Raw genomic sequence first — 20,194 nt, forward strand, 5'->3', positions numbered from 1 at the left:
TCTAAATATTTCATATCCAGATTTAAATACTATAATGTACTCTCTCTCTCATTCTCTCTTTCTTTTTTTTCCCCCCAAATCCCTGCTACCTTGCTCTTGGCTCCTTCCAGTATTCGGTCCTTAACCTGGTCACAAAAATCTCTGCATCTCTTTTACAGCCCTCTTGTGTGTGCCATAAACTTTGAAGCTGAGACCTTACTGTCTATTTTTGAAAGTACTCTTTCCTTCAACTGCAGCTCAGCGTAAAGTCTCTTGGACTCCTGAGTAGCCTGTTGTACTGTGTGTGCATTAGAAAGAGAGAGAGAGAGAGCACGCTGCTTGCAGAGCCTTCAGCCTCCTCGTTATAAAGAACCCTAATTTCCAAGATGCATTTGCTATATCATTACAGGAAAGTTAATCTCTGTTAACTGTTCAAAAACTGGAAGAAAGAGGCTTCCCTGGTGGTGCGGTGGTTAAGAATCCGCCTGCCAATGCAGGGGACACGGGTTTGAGCCCTGGTCCAGGAAGATCCCACATGCCGCGGAGCAACTGAGCCCGTGTGCCACAACTGCTGAAGCCCGTGTGTCTGGAGCCTGTGCTCCCCAACGGGAGAAGCCTCCACAGTGAGAGGCCCGTGCACCACAACGAAGAGTAACCCCTGCTCGACGCAACTGGAGAAAGCCTGAGTGCAGCAACAAAGACCCAATGCAGCTATATAAATAAATAAATAAATAAATAAAAATTTTAAAACCCTGCAAGTTTTCTATTTAAAAAAAATCAACTTAACTGTATTTTTTATCTTAAAACTCTTTCACTGACTTTATTTCAACGTCAGAAGTCAACATCTTGCTATGTCCATTGTAAGCACTCAGAGGAAATCCTGAGTGTGGAAAATCCTCTGCTAAGGCACTCCCTTACTTCATTGTTTCCATGGTTGATTTGCTTACTTTTTAAAAAAATAATTTGCTTACTGAGAAGAACTGACATTTTGCTCCTCTTCTGACTATTTTCTTTGCACTATGCGAGAGGGCTATGTTTTCAGGTGTTCACAATAATCTTAATTTCAGTGTCATCGTCCTGTCCGTCCGTGTCCGTCCGTCCCCCCCCACCACCCCGCTTTGGTATAGTTTTTTTTTTTTTTTGCGGAACGCAGGCCTCTCACTGCTGTGGCCTCTCCCGTTGCGGAGCACAGGCTCCGGACGCGCAGGCTCAGCGGCCATGGCTCACGGGCCCAGCCGCTCCGCGGCATGTGGGATCCTCCCGGACCGGGGCACGAACCCGTGTCCCCTGCATCGGCAGGCGGACTCTCAACCACTGCGCCACCAGGGAAGCCCTGGTATAGTTTTTATTGAGATTTTACAAGGCAAGGTACCACTCATTTTAAATCTTCTCTTTTTATGGTATACATATAATTTGAGCTAATATAAAATTAATGCTAGTATTTATTCTATGAGTGAAAAACAACATGAAATACATTTATAATGTCACTCATGACTATAACTGACACCCTGCATAAATAAGAAAAGACAGTCATACAACCACGATGAGGCTCTTGCAACTGAGTTCAAAGGGCATAGTTCAAAGACTACTGCTTACTTAAATATCTACTCATACAAAAGAGAGTCTGCATACTCAGAGGATGGTCTCCAACTTAACTTAAATATTAAAAAAACACTTTCCTGATTTATATTCTATCCCTAACAACTTACATAAAAGAACTTTACTTAAAACAGTTAATAGGCATTATGTGGAAATGAAGAGTGCAAGTTAAGGTCCTATTCCAGAAAGGCTTAGGTTCCTGCTGAAGAACAAACTGTGGTACAGCCATGCTGTGGAATACTACTCAGCCATAAAAATGGATGAACTACTGATACACACAAAAACTTGGATGGGTCTCAAACACATGGTGAGAGAAAGAAAGTCATCCTTAAAAAGGTCACATACAATATGGTTCCATTATGTGGTATTTTCAAAATGACAAAATGATGGAGGTGGAGAACAGATTAGTGGCTGCCAGGGGTTACACAGGGAGGGCAGACAGTGAGTGTAACTACGAAGGGTAGCCCAAGAGAGATCTTCACTGGGATAGAACACTTCTGTATTGTGACTGTGCTGGTGGTTACCGGAATCTACACATAATAAAATGAAACAGAATTACACATATTCATTGAACCAATGTCAACTTCCTGGTTTTGATATTGTACTACAGTTATGTAAGATGTAACCAGTGGGGGGAAAGGTACATGGGATCACTGTACTATATTCGCAACTTCCTGTGAATCCATAATTATTTCAAAATAAAAAGGTTTTGGGCTTCCCTGGTGGCACAGTGGTTGCGAGTCTGCCTGCCGATGCAGGGGACATGGGTTCGTGCCCCCGGTCCAGGAGGATCCCATAGGCCACCACGGAGCAGCTGGGCCCGTGAGCGGAGCTTGCGCGTCGGGAGCCTGTGCTCCGCGACGGGAGAGGCCACAACAGTGAGAGGCCCGCGTACCGCAAAAAAATTAAAATAAAATAAAAAGTTTTTTAAAAAATTCCTGTTGGAGAAATAAAGCTTACATGCATGAAATTTTAAAAATAGTTACCGCAAATGGATCTAAAGAACAAGTAATTAAGAAATATTATCGAGTTGCATCCCTATTTAACATTCTGGTCAACAGGAAAAACTGGATGGACTAGAGGCTTAAAGATCCAAACGCTTGTCCCACTCCACTATTATCTACGTGATCCTGAGCCTCAGTTTTTCTCATTTCTAGAATATAAAATACCCATTTGCCTTTCCCCCCCCCCAGGTTTATTACACTAAATAGAATAATGTCTGTAAAACCCTAAAGAATAAATAGGTTGTACCTTAGGATAAAGAGAAGGAGCATGGCCTTTCAGGTCAGAAAGACCTCACTTCAAAACCACAGTTCCACTCTGGACTGTCTCTATGCTCCTAAGCAAGTTACTTAATCTCACAAAATCTGTTTCCTCACCCATAAAACTGGAATGATATTACAGTGTGATTAAACAAAATACTTCAGAGGGTCTTACCCAGAGATAATTCTGAATATCATTACCCCTATTAACTATTTTTCCAAAACATTTTTAATTACCATAAAATATAAAATCTATTTAATCAAAACTCTTCAGAGAAGGAAAGTATAGAAGGTTCAATCAATCATATATCAATTTGCCTTTTGTAATACAGTCAGCATCTATTTAACAGGGCTTTTTGGTTACTGAATCACTTACTTCACAGGGCAAGTTATCAATATAATAAATATCAATTGATGGCCAAAACTCCTTTGTTTATATTAATTTCTTAAATTAATGACACTCTCACCTAGGGTTTAAAAATCTTGCAGCCTTATGAAAAGTATTCATTGATGTTATAATGACTAAGTTTGATCTACACATTACATGTAGCACAAAACTCTTAGTTGATAAGACTATCTTTCGATTTCACTTTCTCCATTTACCTCATTCCCTTTTGTTAGTGTAAAAAAAAATGTGAGTTTCCTATATGATGAATATTTCAGAGGAAGAAAAAGAATCCTTATGTTATGAAAGTTTTCCTGTTACGCCAAATACAACATATGTTCAGATAATGAAAACAGACTTGACCACCTCACTTACTCGCTGGTCACTGGCTTGACAACCCTCACTATCCAGAACACAACACCAAACTCAGAACTAAACTCCATGAACTTAAAGTCTGTGTAGTTTATTTTCAGGATGCCCTTGAGTCCTCACTCAGAATCTATTTCTTATTTAAGTAGAATTCCAACTATTAAATCTTATGACTCTGATTAGTTCCTGGCTTAAACAAATCAGCCTTAAAAAAAAAAACATGTTGGGAACAACCAGGTAAATCTGATTATGGACTGGTTTTGGATATTAGGGAATTATGGCCATTTTTATTAGGTTAATAATAATACTGTGGTTATACAGTTATGACCTTATTTTTTAGAGATGGATACTAAAGTATTTAGGAGTAAATATCATGATGTCTATAATTATTTTTAAATAGTTCAGAAAAAAATTAATGAAGTAAATATGGCAAAAGGTTACAACCTAAGTTTCGAGACTATAAATGTTTATTATACACTTTCCTCTAGTTTCCTGTATGTTTTAAATTTTTCATAATAAAAAATTTTTCAATGTTTTTTAACTCCATGACAAAGATTGCCTGTCTGATGAAAGGATGCTCAACATCTTTACTCATTAGAGAAATGCAAATCAAAACTACAATGAGATATCATCTCACACCAGTCAGAATGGCCATCATCAAGAAATCTAGAAACAATAAATGCTGGAGAGGGTGTGGAGAAAAGGGAACACTCTTGCACTGCTGGTGGGAATGTGAATTGGTACAGCCACTATGGAGAACAGTATGGAGGTTCCTTAAAAGACTAAAAATCGAACTACCATATGACCCAGCAATCCCACTACTAGGCATATACCCTGAGAAAACCATAATTCAAAAAGAGGCATGTACCTGAATGTTCATTGCAGCTCTATTCACAATAGCCCGGAGATGGAAACAACCTAAGTGTCCATCATCGGATGAATGGATAAAGAAGATGTGGCACATATATACAATGGAATATTACTCAGCCATAAAAAGAAACGAAACTGAGCTCTTTGTAATGAGGTGGATAGACCTAGAGTCTGTCATACAGAGTGAAGTAAGTCAGAAGGAGAAAGACAAATACCGTATGCTAACACATATATATGGAATTTTTAAAAAATGTCATGAAGAACCTAGGGGTAAAACAGGAATAAAGTCACAGACCTACTTGAGAATGGACTTGAGGATATGGGGAGGGGGAAGGGTAAGCTGTGACAAAGCAAAAGAGAGGCATGGACATATATACACTACCAAACGTAAGGTAGATAGATAGTGGGAAGCAGCCGCAGAGCACAGGGAGATCAGTTCGGTGCTTTGTGACCGCCTGGAGGGGTGGGATAGGGAGGGTGGGAGGGAGATGCAAAAGGGAGGGGATATGGAAACATATGTATATGTATAACTGATTAAATTTGTTATAAAGAAAAAATTAAAATAAAAAATAAAAAAATTAAAAAAAAATGGTGAAGATGGTAAAGGGTATGTGACGTGTGTTTTATTTCACTTAAAATAAATTCTTAAAATAAAAAATAAATAAATAAATAAATAAAAGATTGCCTGTCTGGTTTCCTATCCCTGCCTAAGAAAGTGAAATCAGGGTCAGAAGCAGCAAGTGGAGAAGAGGGGGAGGGCAGCTGCAATGAGGCATGTTGAGAGTTGTAAGGAATGCAAACTGATAGCCTGACAGTGAGGGAACAGACACCAGGATGATACTCTAGTACATAAAATTCAAACAAAGCTCTGGGGCCATTAAGGCAGGAGCTATTCGGGCTATCTAGCATTACAAACCAATATAATAATTAACAGAGATTGAGATTCTCGTGTTGCTTTTTATTACTGACTACTTAACTGTGGTATTTTACCTTATATAAAAATAAGCTTGCTGTACACTTGAAACTAACACTGTAAATCAACTGTATTTCAATTTAAAAAAACACAAGTTACCAAAAGGTGAAAAGAAAAAAAATTACATGTACACAATATAAAAGCAGAACTCTACAATTAGCAATATACACATGTAAACTTTGCCAATATTCCCAAATGTCTATTTCAAACGACAAATTTATATACATTAAGTAAGCACTTCCATGTTCTTACTTATCACATAAATGGTAACAAGGAATGCACAGAGTGTAATCAATGAACCCTTATTGCAAGCTAACCGATTTTCTGCTTTTCCACACAGTATTGCAATGAAAACCATTCCACATACTATTTCTTCCTTCTTTTGGAATATTTACTTGGGACAGTATCCCAGAACTAAGATTAGTGGGTCAAAGGAACGAACATGTTACCAAGCTGAATTCCGCTTCATACTCTACCACACCACAAGCATACACTCATTTCACTGCAACCTTATCTTAGACATTGGTTAAACTTTTCTCCCCACATTACAGAGACATAATCAGTATCCAAAAACTGCACGTAATTAATGTATACAGTCTGGTGAGTGTGGACATACATATACATTCATGTTACGATGATCACAATCCAGGTAACAGACTTATCCTTCATCTCCAAGGTTTCCTGGTTAAGCTTTTATTTTGGTAATTCAGCAGCTGTAAAATAGTATCTAACTTGAAAACGCTAAGTAAAACAATTAACAAAAAATGCAGCGTTTTTCCTTATGTTCCTTCACCCACAGCGTTTACCCTTCGACAACTCTTCACAAGTCAGCTACTCTTCTGGGACTTTGTGTGTCTCCAAATGAAAAGCATCAACCTCACTAGTACTCAAGGAAGGGAACATTAAAGAAAGAGCGGCCATTTCTCACACACAAGATTGTCACAATGTCAAGACTGAGAGGTTCCAGTTAGTGAGATCACAGGAAACAGGCATTCAAGTATATTTTAACCCAGACATCCAACTTTTAAAACTCCTTAACGCAGATATCTAACTTTTAAGACTACCATAAAGAAACAAAGGCAACAGTAAGAAAGAATACATGTTTATTACAGGATGAACTATAGCAAACTAGAAAACTAGAATCACCTGAATGCCCATCAATCTGGGAATGGCTGAATAAATTACGGCACATCTATGCCATGGAATATTCAGCAGGAATTGGAGCTGATGTATTATTAACATAGTAAGATGTTCATGATCTATTGTTACAGAAGAAAGCAAGAAACTCTGTGATGATCACATAATTCTTTTTTAATTTTTAAAGGAAAACCCTACCTATGTATTTAAGCATTTGTGCTTATCGCTACAGAGAAAGGTGAAGAAGATGCAGCAAACTAATAACATGGTTCCTTCAGATGGGGGAGAAGGGGAAGTGGGTCCCTTCTTCATATTCCTCTATATTATCTGGCTTGTTGGTAACTTTTAAATGTCCACAGATAGTAAAGATTTATTTAACGGAAGACGGTAATAGATATCTCTCGAGCCAATTAACTCTCAAAGTATACAATTCTATGAAGCAAGGTTTACAAAGAGGTCACTGAATCTTTAATGAATGGTTAAATTACGTCCAATATGCCCCAGGAGTAGATAAGATGGTTTTGTAAGGTTAACAACAAAAAGAGCTAATACTTTTTAAAGTTTTGACACAAAGGGGCAAATAGGAAAAAAACTTTAACTTATGTTAGACACCTCAGCCCCCCAACCCCAATCTGGATAACTGAAACATTATATTATCCAAATCACTGAGCTGTGCAAAACTCCCACCAAGAGTGTGTGAGAATGTACACTGAACCCTCCTCCCACTCACTTCTAGATTCATTCTAGTGAATTGGCAGCAATCTTCAAGAAAAGGATTCCTATTCTATGAGTACCCAAAGAGCACGAATCTTATTAATCAATTTCCTGCCCAAAAGAAAACAGGAAAAAGCACTAAAGAGCATTCTAGTCAGTCTCTGCTCTCTAAGGGAAATCTTCTAATGAAGGGGAAAAGAACATTATAGGAGGCAGAGGCCCAGCTTTTCAATTTATCCAAGCTTAACGTGTTAATCAATGTGTGTTATGTGCTACAGTTCTCAAAATATGGCTCTTTATTGACTGAAAATACTCACACAAACTTTAAAAGGGCATTCTCAATGTTCCCAAGGGAGTGACAGCAACGCCAACACTTGTGACTAGGAACAACGTTCATGTGTGCACCCATCACAGCAGGAAAGTCGCCATCCAAATCAGTCACTCAGCACCACCGTGAGGTGGGTTTTTTAAATATTATAATCACTTTTGAAATTAGCATATGAAAAAAACAAATCTTAAACACTGCTCAATTAAATAATTCAAAATCTTCACAGCAGAAAAGAATCCTGCTTTTAAACATACCATGCCTACAATCTTCATCAGCTTGCCCATAGTTTTTCTGCAAAATAAAAGATACAAGATAAAGTTAAGTAGTTCAAGGGCTGCTTAAAACACATTTTATCAAAAAGCTCAGCTTTGTTTCAAAGTTTAATCACTAATGTTGCAAATTTAATATGCAGAGAGCAAAGCTAACTCGTGCTGAGGATTACGTGACATTCTACAAACATTACAGTATACTTCCCTAGGCCATTTATTCACACTCCTCCCTCTCGCCCTCTCCAACCTCAAGTCACCAGAAATCTCTTCCCCATCCTCGTTCTCAGCTAATGACTTCACTGAGGAAACTGCAGCCCTGAGAAGAGACTTTCCACGGATGGCCACTACCATGGCTGCCCACTTCCCGGCACACTGTGCCTTCCACCTGTTACCAGGTGAGCCAGCCCTGTTCCTTCCTAAAGCCCATCCTACCACCTGCACAGATCTGCTCCAGGGCCTACTCAAGAACAGCGCTCCAGCAAGCTTCTATTTTCTCCTACATCATTAATATTTTGTTTTCTAACGGTTCAGTCCTATAAACAAATATGCTCTTATTTCTCTCATCTGAAAAGATCCTTCTCTTGACTTCACTTCTCCCACCAGCTACCATTCCATTTTTTTGTGCTTCAATGGGGCAAACTCCTCAAGAATTGTCTATATCATGTACTTCAATTCCCTTCCCTCTGACTTTCTCTTAAATTCTCTTTTATCAGGCTTTCACCCACCACTCCATGGAAGCTGCCCTCATGGAGCTCACCAGTGACTGCCAGTGAATCCAGTTAGGTACACTTACACGTACCCATTTAGACACTGTCATTTCTCAGTCAATTCTCAGTTCTCACGACTCTATTCACAGCAGTGGACACTGAACGTTCCCTCATCTGGACAGGCTTCTTGGACTGGTTCCTAGGACATCTTACTCTCTTAGTTTTCCTTAACCTCACGGGCTGCTTTTCAGGATGCTTTGCTTCTCCTCCCAACCTCTTAAACTAGTGCCACAAGACTAGGTCCTCAGCCCTCCCCTTCTCTCTACCTATACTCATTCCCCTGCTGATCTGACCCAGGTGTAAGACTTTATATATCATCTATAGGCCACAAACTCTCAAATTTACATCTTTAGCCCAGACCTCTCTCCCAAACTCCAGACCTGCATATCCAACTGCTTATTCAACATCTCCAGCTGGATATCTAAATGTCATCTCAAATCAGTATGTCCAAAATGAACTCTTTCCCATCTCCCCACCTATAGGCCTCTCATCTCAGTGTAAGGAAACTCCACGCCTCCAATTGCTCAGACAAAAAAAGGGCGAAGTAAGTAAACTATGCCTGCTCTATATCTCTCACTCCCTGCCTTCAGTACATTAGGACATCTGCTTCGTTCTATCTTCAGATTGTAACCAGAACAAACCACTTCTCACCATCTCCAATGCTAGCATTTTGATCTGAGCCACTTCACCGCTGGCCTAGATTATTCTAATAGCTTCCAAACTAGTCTCCCTGCATCTGCTCTTACTCTTTTACAGTCTATTCTCAACACAAAGGCCAAATAACTCCTATTAAAGCAGACCATGCCACTCCTCTGCTCAAAATCCCACAACAGCGTCCCATCTCAAGTAGAGCAGACACCAGCCCTTACAGTGGCCTGAAGGGTCCCACAGGATCTAGCCCTGCTGCACTCTCCCCCTTGGGCACTTTACTCCAGCACAAGGGCCTCCCAACTGTTCCTCAGACGCGGCAGGCATGCTTCCGCCTCAGGAATTCCACACTGACTGTTCCCTCTGCCTGTGACGATCTTCTTCCAGATTTCAACATGGCTCACTTCCTTACCTCCTTCGTATCACCTTATCATGAGGCCTATCTTAACCCAATTTAAAATTGCAACCCTATCCCTAACCCTAGTAACCCTCTATTCTACATTTTTTCCATGCAGACTGTTACCTTCCAACAATCTAAAGTGTTTACTTATTTATAATGCCTATGGTTTATTGTCTGCCCCCCCACTAGAAAAAGTACTATGAAGGAGAGATCTTTCTCTTTCTTTTTCACCAACGTATAGCAAATACCTAGAACAGCGTAAATATTTGTTGAATTGAGTGAATAACATTTGTTGAAATATTTGTTGAATGGAGTGAATAACCCAAAATGCTAAAAAACCGTAATACTTTCAAGGCTTAAAAACACAGTTGCTTGCCATCAAAGATATTCAGCAATCACTAGCCACTTCACTCATGTCCTCAGCCCAGAATGTGGTGACCTGTGGAAGCAGTGATCAGCAATAGTCCCCACTCACAGAAAACAGCCATTTTACATGGTTCAGCACTGGCTCATTGACAGTGTTTACTCACCAGCTGCAAAAAGGAGGCAATTCTGTAAAGAAGACTCTCGATTTTGATGCTTTCTATCTCCAGTGGACACGGCCCTGTGAAGTCAGCCATGGAGTACTGGCCAAGAGAAAGGAGGGCCTCTGTGCAGTGCTTGAGGGTCATTTCATAGTCTTGTCTCTTAAGTGATTCACATGCTTGTTCACATGACTTCTCAGCTCTTCTGTCTTCCATGACTCAGGGACAAAAATCCTAAAGACAGGGAGAAAGAACAAGTAAGAAAAGGTTTTAAAAAATGTATTAATTTTCAATTCTAGCCCCATTCCTAACTCAACTGGTCCAACTATATAACTGAATAGTTACTCTCAAGCAGCCTTTTGATCAAGGTCAGAGCTGAGTAGCAACTACTGATGCTACAAACTCTATGCTTCTCTTTTATATTTTATGAACTCTTCACTAAAATCCAAGCAAAATATCAACCGTAAGTCAGGATCATGCCAACAATACATCAAATTTATAAATGAAACATGATGCTGAATATCACAAAGTGTAATAAGCCACGAAGGCGTCTCTCTTTTTTTTTTTTTTTAAACCAGAAGGTGCAGGGGCTTCCCTGGTGGCGCAGTGGTTGAGAGTCCGCCTGCCGATGCAGGGGACACGGGTTCGTGCCCAGGTCAGGGAAGATCCCACATGCCGCGGAGCGGCTGGGCCTCTGAGCCATGGCTGCTGTGCCTGCGTGTCCGGAGTCTGTGCTCCGCAACAGGAGAGGCCACAACAGTGAGAGGCCCGCGGACCACAAAAAACAAAAAACAACAAAAACAACAACAAAAAAAACAAACCAGAAGGTGCAAAACTGTTTCCTATCCCAGCCTCCTATCTTTGGTCTTACAATACTGTAACTGACACTGCAGAGAATCCACCGTGTAGGATTTTTCCCACCAGTACAAAACACTGGCTCAAGGGCAAGTTCGAACTGGCTATTAATTCAGTTCAGCAAACATTTCCTGAGGCCAGGCCCTGTGTTAGCAGCACTAAACTCAAAGAGGAAGCATGTCATCACTGCTTTCAAGAAACTCAGATTCTAGCAAGACAGGCAAAGCACAAATGAAAAATAACAAGAAATACCTTCCATCTGCCGAAAGGCATGAGCTGCCCTCAAAAGAAGAACACAGGTTCACTGTGCGGAGATGATAGGGAGAGCACAGGGGAGTTTATCAGAGAGAATGCACAAGAAGTCACCAAGACAAGAGAAAGCACATGATACACTCCAGGTGTGTCAGAGAAGGAGGGAAAGGAGCTAAGAATGCCCTCCAATGCCACAAGAACTGAGGGCTTTATTCCATAGCAATGGAGCATGATGGGAGGTGTTTAACTAAAGAAGGAACCTATAGGGCAGTGCAGTGGTTGGGACTCCGCGCTTCCTCCACTGCAGAAAGGGACGGGGGGAGGGTTTGATCCCTGGTCGGGGAACTAAGATCCCGCAGGCGGCATGGTGTGGTCAAAAAAAAAAAAGAAGGAACCTATCATGTAGAAGTCCTGTGAACAACTGGTGATAAGCAGGCACTGCCATTAATAACAGACCACTAAGCAGTCCAAGTAATAGAGATTGAGAATTCAAGCGCAGCCTCTCCTGACCTATACCACTCATAATGCAGGGAGCAGCAATCCTGGGCAAAGAAGACCTAAGATCCTCTGACCTGACAGTCACAACATTGCTCCGGTGGACCACGCTTGCAGACCTCCCACCACCATCTCTGTTGGTTCCGAGACTGCTCTTCTTGCCTGTTCCCACCCTCGCTCACTCTCCCCACTTTCTACCTCACCAAACGGCCCCAAGGTACAGGTCTCCTCCATCTTTCCAAAGCTCAATTTACGCCACTTCGCTTTTAAGAAAGACCCACGTTAGCGCCTGTTTTCCTAACCAAAAGAAATCCAAAGAGGTATCTATTTTCACAAAAAAGAGTGGAAAATGAGAACAGTGCCCGGCACGTGTTGTGCAGCAGCCCGTACAGAGGCAATTCGCACTGTGCGCTGCAAAAGCGGGTGCAAGGGGCACCACCCAGCTCCTTCCTGGGAACCACACTCAGCACCTCAGCATCAAGCCACCATAGCTTTGAACTGTCACTGAGCTTCTGTACTTTAGCTCAATTTATTTTGTGCATCCGTTAGCAAGATGTGTCCTATGGTCACTGCTTCTTCGCTTTACGCCACTTCGGCTTATGAAAGGTTTCATGGGAACGCTCTGCTTTCAGTCATTGGGGGAAACCCATACTTATTGTCCTCCCGCCTCCCTCCAGCCTACGCATCCACTCTCGGCCTGGCCTTTCCAGCTTTGAAAAGACAACCTGGCTCCGCCCTCTACCGCCTATATACTGCAGTGAAAGATGAGGGGAGAAGCTGACAGGCAGACAAAAGGCAGCAGCAGTGAGTGAGGCCTGACGACAGACATCGGAAGAGTTCCAGGCCCCTTCAACTTTTGAGATGTTTGGTATAATAAAAAATGTAGAAACACCTAAGGGATGGGATGAGAAAGAGCTCAAAATGGACTTCAGTATTTGTTAGCATTTGTTAAATATGGGTGGTACATAACACGGGGTACAATGTAATATTCTCCACTTTTCTCAGTATGAAATTTTTAATTAAAAAAATACCAAAACACGGTTTTAAAAATTACAGGATATTTAAAATGTTTATACATTTGACAAGTTAATACAACACAAAAAATGAAATCTAATTGTGTAATTCACAAGGTAATCCAACAAATATTTAGAGTATTGTATCCTCAGGCATTACATGGCCTCCCTTTAAACTTCCTCAGCTCTCCCTCAGTGGGCTATAATTCCCAGTTTACTTTAAGGGAACTTCAATATTTAAGTTATGGTTGGTGTTTATGTCCCTTATACAAACATGCATTAATTGGGGGAAATCAATTATCAAACAAACATCAAAAGTAATCATTTCTACATTACTAATGTGACTTTGCCCATTAGAGATCAGAATGGCATTACAAGATCATCAGTCACTTATTCTATAGGCCAGAGTTGATGCTATTGACATTTTGTGCTGAACAGTTCTTTGTTGCGGAAGGCTGTCCTGTGCTTCATAAATGTTTCAGCAGCATCCCGGCCTCTGACCACTAGGTGCCAGGAGCACGTCTCCTGACTTACGACAACTAAAGATGTCTGTCTCCAGACATCAGCAAATGTCCCCTGGGGGGCAAAATCATTCCTGGTTGACACCTACTGATATAAACAAGCATATAGTGTTTGCTTGCCAAATAACAGCAACAGAAGATGGATAAATCCATGGATTCCAAAGGTCCTAGAATTAGCAAATCTTCTCTATACAACTCCTAGCCCACATCTAGAAAATATTACAAAAAGAAGCAAAATGAAAAGAAAAACTAACAACACATGAGCTAAAATCTTTACTAGGGACAGAACACAGCATAGTGATCCAAAGCACAGACTTGGAGCCAGAGGACTTACATTCAGAACTCACCAGCTGTCACTCACCAACTGTGTCACTCACCAGCTGTGTGACCTGGAGCAAATGACTTAGCCTCAAGTATCTCAACTTGCTCACCTCTAAAATGGCAAGCAGACAACTAATACCTACCTCCTATGGTTATTTATTTTCACTTAAGAATTAAGTGAAATAATACGTGTAAAGTGCTTAAAAGAATGCCTGGCATACAGTGAGTGCTCAGTAAGTGTTAGCTATTGTTATTTCACTAAAATTCCATATTTTCAATTTATACAAAGTGGAAATCACTTTACAGATTTCAACATACAACACTCTATTTTTAGAAAATAAAATATCATGCTATGTAACTACTTTATCTACCTGACAGAGGAATTATTTTCACCCATTTTCACCATCTCGGTAAAATAATAATGGTTATGATTATGCAATCATAAGAATGATTATGCTCTCCAATAGCCATTGGAGAAACAAGTGTACTTGTACATCACTGACAAACACAAGCTAACCCCTAAAACTGGCTCTGAGGGGAGATCACAAAGCCTACCATCAACATTAATCACCAAACATATTAGCCAGGGATATCTCAATAAAAGTAACACAGAAGTAGAGATTACGGACAGAATTACTAACTCCGGGAGCTATGGGGGGAAGTGACTTAATTTCAAGAGTTAATGTCTCTGATTTGTAGGCTCAGGTGCCCACCTCAGCACTGGATATGAAGATGCCTACCACAATTAATCAGGTCCCAACAGTTCATTTCTAACTGCAGTCTCCCTGAACCTCACTGCGGGTACTTCTGTAGCGTAGCTCTCCATACAAGGCAGGTCTCTGGTAACTGTCTTCCCTGGTTCTTCAGAGAACAGCATGACCTGGCTACACATACTCCTGAAGAAGTTCAAGCGTCTTCTTGAAAAACATAAAATAAAAACTGCCAGCCGAAGTCAAAGTGAGACAATGTCTCAAGCCACGCTAAAATGGACTATAAAAAACACAGAGATCTAGAAACCACCTCTACACGACGCCAGCTCCCACACACACCTCACCATGTAGCCGACACTCTTGCCCAGGATACACGGATACACCCGTGTCTACAGCACGCAACCCTGCCACGTGGCGGACAGACACTGACCAAGCTGGGTCTTGTACAGCCTCTGCCATGGGGACAGAAAGGCCCAGAGAAGGGCGCTGAGTCGCTTAAACCCACCAGTGTGGGAAGAAGCACCACGTCCACCCATTGAGAAGGCCACCCCTATTTGCCTTGACTCTTTCTCTTCCTGTTAAAAATTATCCAACTTTCACCAAAAGAATACACAACATTAACTTTCTGCAAACTCCTGCCCCTGTGGGGAACGGCATTCCTGGAGGATGTAACTTCACAGACAAAAAAGCTGGAATCAGTAACCAAGGTTCTAATTCAAATCCGGTCTAATTCAAATCCATTAACCCCTGTGATCCGTTGCCGATCTACAAAAAGAGCCTAACAGCACATTAGTCGTTTGACCAGCCAGCGTCCATCCCTTTTTCTGGTAATAAAAGCCCACAGATTCCCTCAGAGTAGGTACCTCTCCCCGCCTCTCAGTCAGCGTGGCTCTGGTGGGATCGACTCTACCAAAGAGCCACGGGTGCCACGTGACCAGAACTGGCCAATCCCAGTCTCACAGCCTCAAACAGCGATTGGCTCCAGGTCAGACATGTGACCCCATAAGAGCCAATGAGACATCATGAGACTTTTGCTGAGGCTTCTGGGAAAGAGACAGGCGCTCTTTCCGGCTGAATCTAAACGCTGACAGGCTACAGGGGGTGAATATGCTACAGCCACGTTTCTAACATACAGTTCCTACAACTGAAGTCCATACAGGAAAAGGCAGAGTTGACTCGTGGGGAGAACCTGAGTCCTGATGACTTTACTTGAGCCCTGAATCCAGCTAGCTGTGCCTGACTTTGCAGTTAGGTGAGCCTAACTCAAATTTCTTTCCAGCTTAAGCCAATTTAGGTTGATATTTCAGGCAGCTGAAGCAAACTGATGTATATGTGTATATGTGATTAGTACCTCACAGGATGTGAAAATGGAATGAACTGATAGCTGTCTTGTAAAACAGTGTATATATACATGATTATTAAAAACACTGGTCACAGGTATTGATTAATAATAACAAGTGCAAAGAGAAAAAAGTGGGCATGGGAGAGAAATGACTTAGTGTGATATGTGGTTATTCTGACTCTTGAAAATATTCCAAAACATTTGTTTAAACAATTTTATCATAAAGCTATTTCAGCAATAATAATAAGAATAATAACAAGAGCCATTTGCTGAATGCTTCCTGTGGGCCAGAGGCCATTGAAATGACTATATTATGTAATCTGCTTGAGTCCTCATAATGACCTTACAAGGTGGATGTTATTATTATCATTCCCACTAACAGATAAGGAACCTGAAGCACAGACAAGTTAAGTTACTCACCCACAGTTACACTGTAAATAAAAGGCAGGATTCTAATGCAGACATTTTGATGCAGCTCGTGCTTTTAGCCATGACACTGAATCTGAACCTACACTCAGAGTTCTAATGCTGTTCCAGTGAAGCAGAAACTCAAACTCAGGCACTCCCCAAAGCATCAAATGTGAATGTAATATACCACTATTTTAACCCTGGAAGAGTCTTAAGGACTAATTCCTACATACTTCTGCATTATGAAAGTATACATATTTAACCACATTAGTGATTATCATTTTTTTAAAAAGTGTGAAAACCCTCACAAACCTCAACCAACTGCATCCTTTGGTTAAACAAAAGTCCTAGATGTTCCCAAGACTAAGAGGTATATTAATTAGTACTACCTTTCCAGAAAATAACATTTGCACCTTCCACAAAGTCAACTTTATGAGGACATTCCCATCACTAAGTTACTTTTCACCACTTTTATAGAACAGAAACTTATTTTAAAATCTACCCATCTTAGTATAATATAAAAAAGAAAAAAATTTATGAACTGGACTTTCTCAAAATTAAACCTTTTTCCTCTTTGAAAGACACTATTATGTTAGAAGGATACGAAGCCAAGCTAAAGACTGAGAAAAAACCAACGGCAAATCACATACCTGAAAAAGGATTTGTATCCAAATATATAAAGAATTCTCAAAACTCAACAGTAAGAAAACAACCCAATTAAAAGCTAGACAAAAGATTTCAACGGCACTCCACTAAGGGGATCTAATGATGGCAAATAAGCACATGAAAAGATGTCCAATGGCATTAGTCATCAGAGAAATGCAAATTAAAACCATGATAAGATATTACCACATACCTATTAGAATGGCTAAATTAAAATCACTGATAGTGTCAGTGATGTGGAATAGGTGGAATTCTCGTACATTGGTAGTGGGAGAATACAAAATGGTACAGACACTCTGGAAAAAGGGTTGACAGTTTCTTATAAAGTTAAAAATATACTCACTATATCACCCAGCAATCCCCTCTCCCCAGAGACAGCTACCCTAGAGATAGAGAAATGAAAACTATGTTTGCACAAAAGTCTGTACACAAATGTTTACAGCAGCTCTATTCCTAAATGTTAAAAATTGGAAACAACGCAAATGTCCTTTAATGAGTGACAATGGAAAACTACTCAGTAATAAAAAGGAATAAACTTTCAATACCTGCAATAACTTAGATGAATCTCAAAGACAGAGTAAAAGAACCCAGTCTCAAAAGCTTACATGTATGATTCCATGTATAGGACATTCTCAAAAAGACAAAACTATAGGGATGGAGAAAAGGTCAGTGGTTGCAGAGGTTATAGGATGGGGACAGTTAACTATAAAAGGATAGCATCAGGGAATTCTGGGGGGTGATAATATTATTCTGTATTCTGATTGTAGTGATGGTTGCACAAACTACACGTGTTAAATTAACAGGATAAAAGAAAAAAGTTAGTTTTACTGTATGATAATTTTAAGAATAAAATTTTAAAATTATGTTTAAATATGAATCTCAATGTCACAATGGACACGGTTTTTAAAAACTGGAAAGATATAAAGAAGGATAAGTTTGTTAATAAAAGGAAAACCTGGGCTTCCCTGGTGGCGCAGTGGTTGACAGTCTGCCTGCCGATGAGGGGGACACGGGTTCGAGACCTGGATTGGGAGGAATCCACATGCCACGGGGCAACTGGGCCCGTGAACCACAACTACTGAGCCTGCGCGTCTAGAGCCTGTGCTCCGCAACAAGAGGGGCCACGGCAGTGAGAGGCCCACGCACCATGATGAGGAGTGGCCCCCGCTCGCCGCAACTAGAGAAGACCCTTGCACAGAAACAAAGACCCAACACAGACAAAAATAAATAAAAAATAAATAAAAATCAATACATTTAAAAGGAAAACCTATACATTTCCCTTTCTGCAAATGTAGGTTTTCGAGGCAAGAGTAGAGCCTCAGAAAGAATGTCTGCAAACAGAACAATCACTAGTTCACAAGGTACAAAATGTAGGATACTTTTGAAGAATCCCATCACAGCTAGATAATTGGTCCAGGAACAAAAGTAAATACTGGAAGAAAAATGAAATCAACAGTGTACCACAGAGGTGGTAGGCAGACTGGCCTGGACTAAGACATGTTCAGTAATAGATAATAAGGGTGGTGATTTGTAAGCATCATTCTCATCCCACTGTGGACTTCCTTCTGCGACAGTATAAGGATACCACCAGATCATCTTGAAATCAAGTCATGAAATGTACTTTTATATTTTTAAAAATCAATTATTGTCCTTAAATTAACTTTTCTTATTAATTTAGTCATGGTCCTCTTTTACTGCTAAAACACTGAATCTTATTTGATTAGATACAGACTTCAAAAAATAAAAATAAACTGTGATCAAATAGCAGGAACAAACAGTAGTAACTAAAATTACTTCAATCTAAACTGAAGATGATTTCTGTACCTCTGTCTTTTACATTTGTCTCCATTAGGGGAAAAAAAATGATGTACCTCATAATTACCTTGGCTGGAATGAATCAGACTGCATTTGTAAAGGTTTCAGAAGACCAATGAGCTGTGCTAAACAGTACCACTATCCACCTGAGCAGAAATTACTATCCTTAAGTTTCTTTACATAACTAACAAAACAAAAATTTAAACAAAAGAAGAACTACTAGAAAAATATTAGAGATTCATTTTTTAAGTCAGTAATTTGCCTCATACATTATTATTTTCCCTGTGGAAACCCAATTATTACCCTGAAAACAAGACCACGTTAGAAAGTAAATGCATTGTGACAAAAGAAAGAAAAGGCAGATTGATACATTATTAAAATAACTCACACGCCATACCCTGAGGAGTAAGGAAGCCATGGCAGAGCAGGCCCCCTTCTCCTCAATGGACAGCACAGCTGTGGGGAAGACACTGCAGCTAGCACAAGCGTGTCACACTTCCTCAGGGAGGAAGCAAGTTACACACCACTCTAGAGAGGGCGCCCATAAACTGACGGCCACGCTCATTACCCAACGTCCAGGCCACCCACAGGCTGACTGCAACCCAACTTTCCCACCATTCCCACACAGGCCCCAGGAACCGTCAGGCCTCTGAGGCTCTGCCAATGCCCTTCCCTCTACCCAAATATCCTTTCCCTCCTCTCTCCGGACCTCAATCCTGCCCAGCTCTAGATGAACACTTCAAGGCCTATTTCCCTAAGAATGCCTCTCTCAAAACCAAAATTACTTTCTAGAGAATGATCTGCCTCTTACTCATCCATTATCTTGGATTAAATACATCATGTAAGATGCCTTATCTGACCAACACAACTATTTTATAAATAGGAGTCATGTTTTATATCATCTATGACATGACATGACAACCAATCAGCTCACTAAAACCATTCAATAAATACTCTAATTGAATTTCCCAAAGAGTTGACCTAAAATAACCTAAATGCTAAGCATTTCAAGAACTGTCCTGAACCAAATTCACTTCTCATTTGAATGCCAATGTCATAGACAGGGATGTTGTATTGTCTTTAAATGTACTTGCCTTTATCCAAAACTAGAATCTCTGATGAATCTATGGGACACACATGTAAAATATTCTGCAAAGGAAAAAAGCTTTATTTATTGTACTGTGCTTAATAGTCAGCCAGACTTGCATTTTTCTCTAAAACTTATACAATTACTGAGTATGCAAGAAGTATTAGAAGAGAGACTAAGTCTATTGAGAAGAAAACTGGAAGCGAAGGTCATCAATCATTTTCTACTTTGAATAATCTCTTTCATAAAGAGGTAAATTCTCCTAAATTCCAGAATGAATGGAATTCAATACAGCAAAGTAAAATGCTTTAAACACATAAAATAAATATCTTGATGGACCTTCCACCATCTGTTTTAGTAACGTAAATTATAAAAAAGAACCCTAAATTTAAGAAAACTTATATCAAGAGCTAAAATTGAGATTTTTTTTCCATCTATTACTTTGATTTTCCTGACCCATTTTTGAGAACTGTCAGCATTCTGGATCA

The 20,194-nt window shown here is 40.2% G+C and overlaps 1 protein-coding gene across 4 annotated transcripts in view; it reads right to left on the bottom strand.

Moving 5' to 3' along the window:
- Positions 1 to 20,194, bottom strand: part of HELZ (helicase with zinc finger) — a 158,978-nt gene that overhangs the window by 125,303 nt on the left and 13,481 nt on the right. For all 4 annotated transcript variants that reach the window (XM_060080430.1, XM_060080431.1, XM_060080432.1 and 1 more), the window contains 2 exons: positions 10,231 to 10,458; positions 7,871 to 7,907 (listed from right to left, as the gene is read on the bottom strand). In XM_060080430.1, coding sequence (XP_059936413.1) covers positions 7,871 to 7,907; positions 10,231 to 10,440 — 247 coding nt within the window. In that variant the 5' untranslated portion in view covers positions 10,441 to 10,458. The remainder of the gene's footprint in view (positions 1 to 7,870; positions 7,908 to 10,230; positions 10,459 to 20,194) is intronic.

Source organism: Mesoplodon densirostris, chromosome 18, assembly GCF_025265405.1.
Source record: "Mesoplodon densirostris isolate mMesDen1 chromosome 18, mMesDen1 primary haplotype, whole genome shotgun sequence".
Lineage (NCBI taxonomy): Eukaryota > Metazoa > Chordata > Mammalia > Artiodactyla > Ziphiidae > Mesoplodon > Mesoplodon densirostris.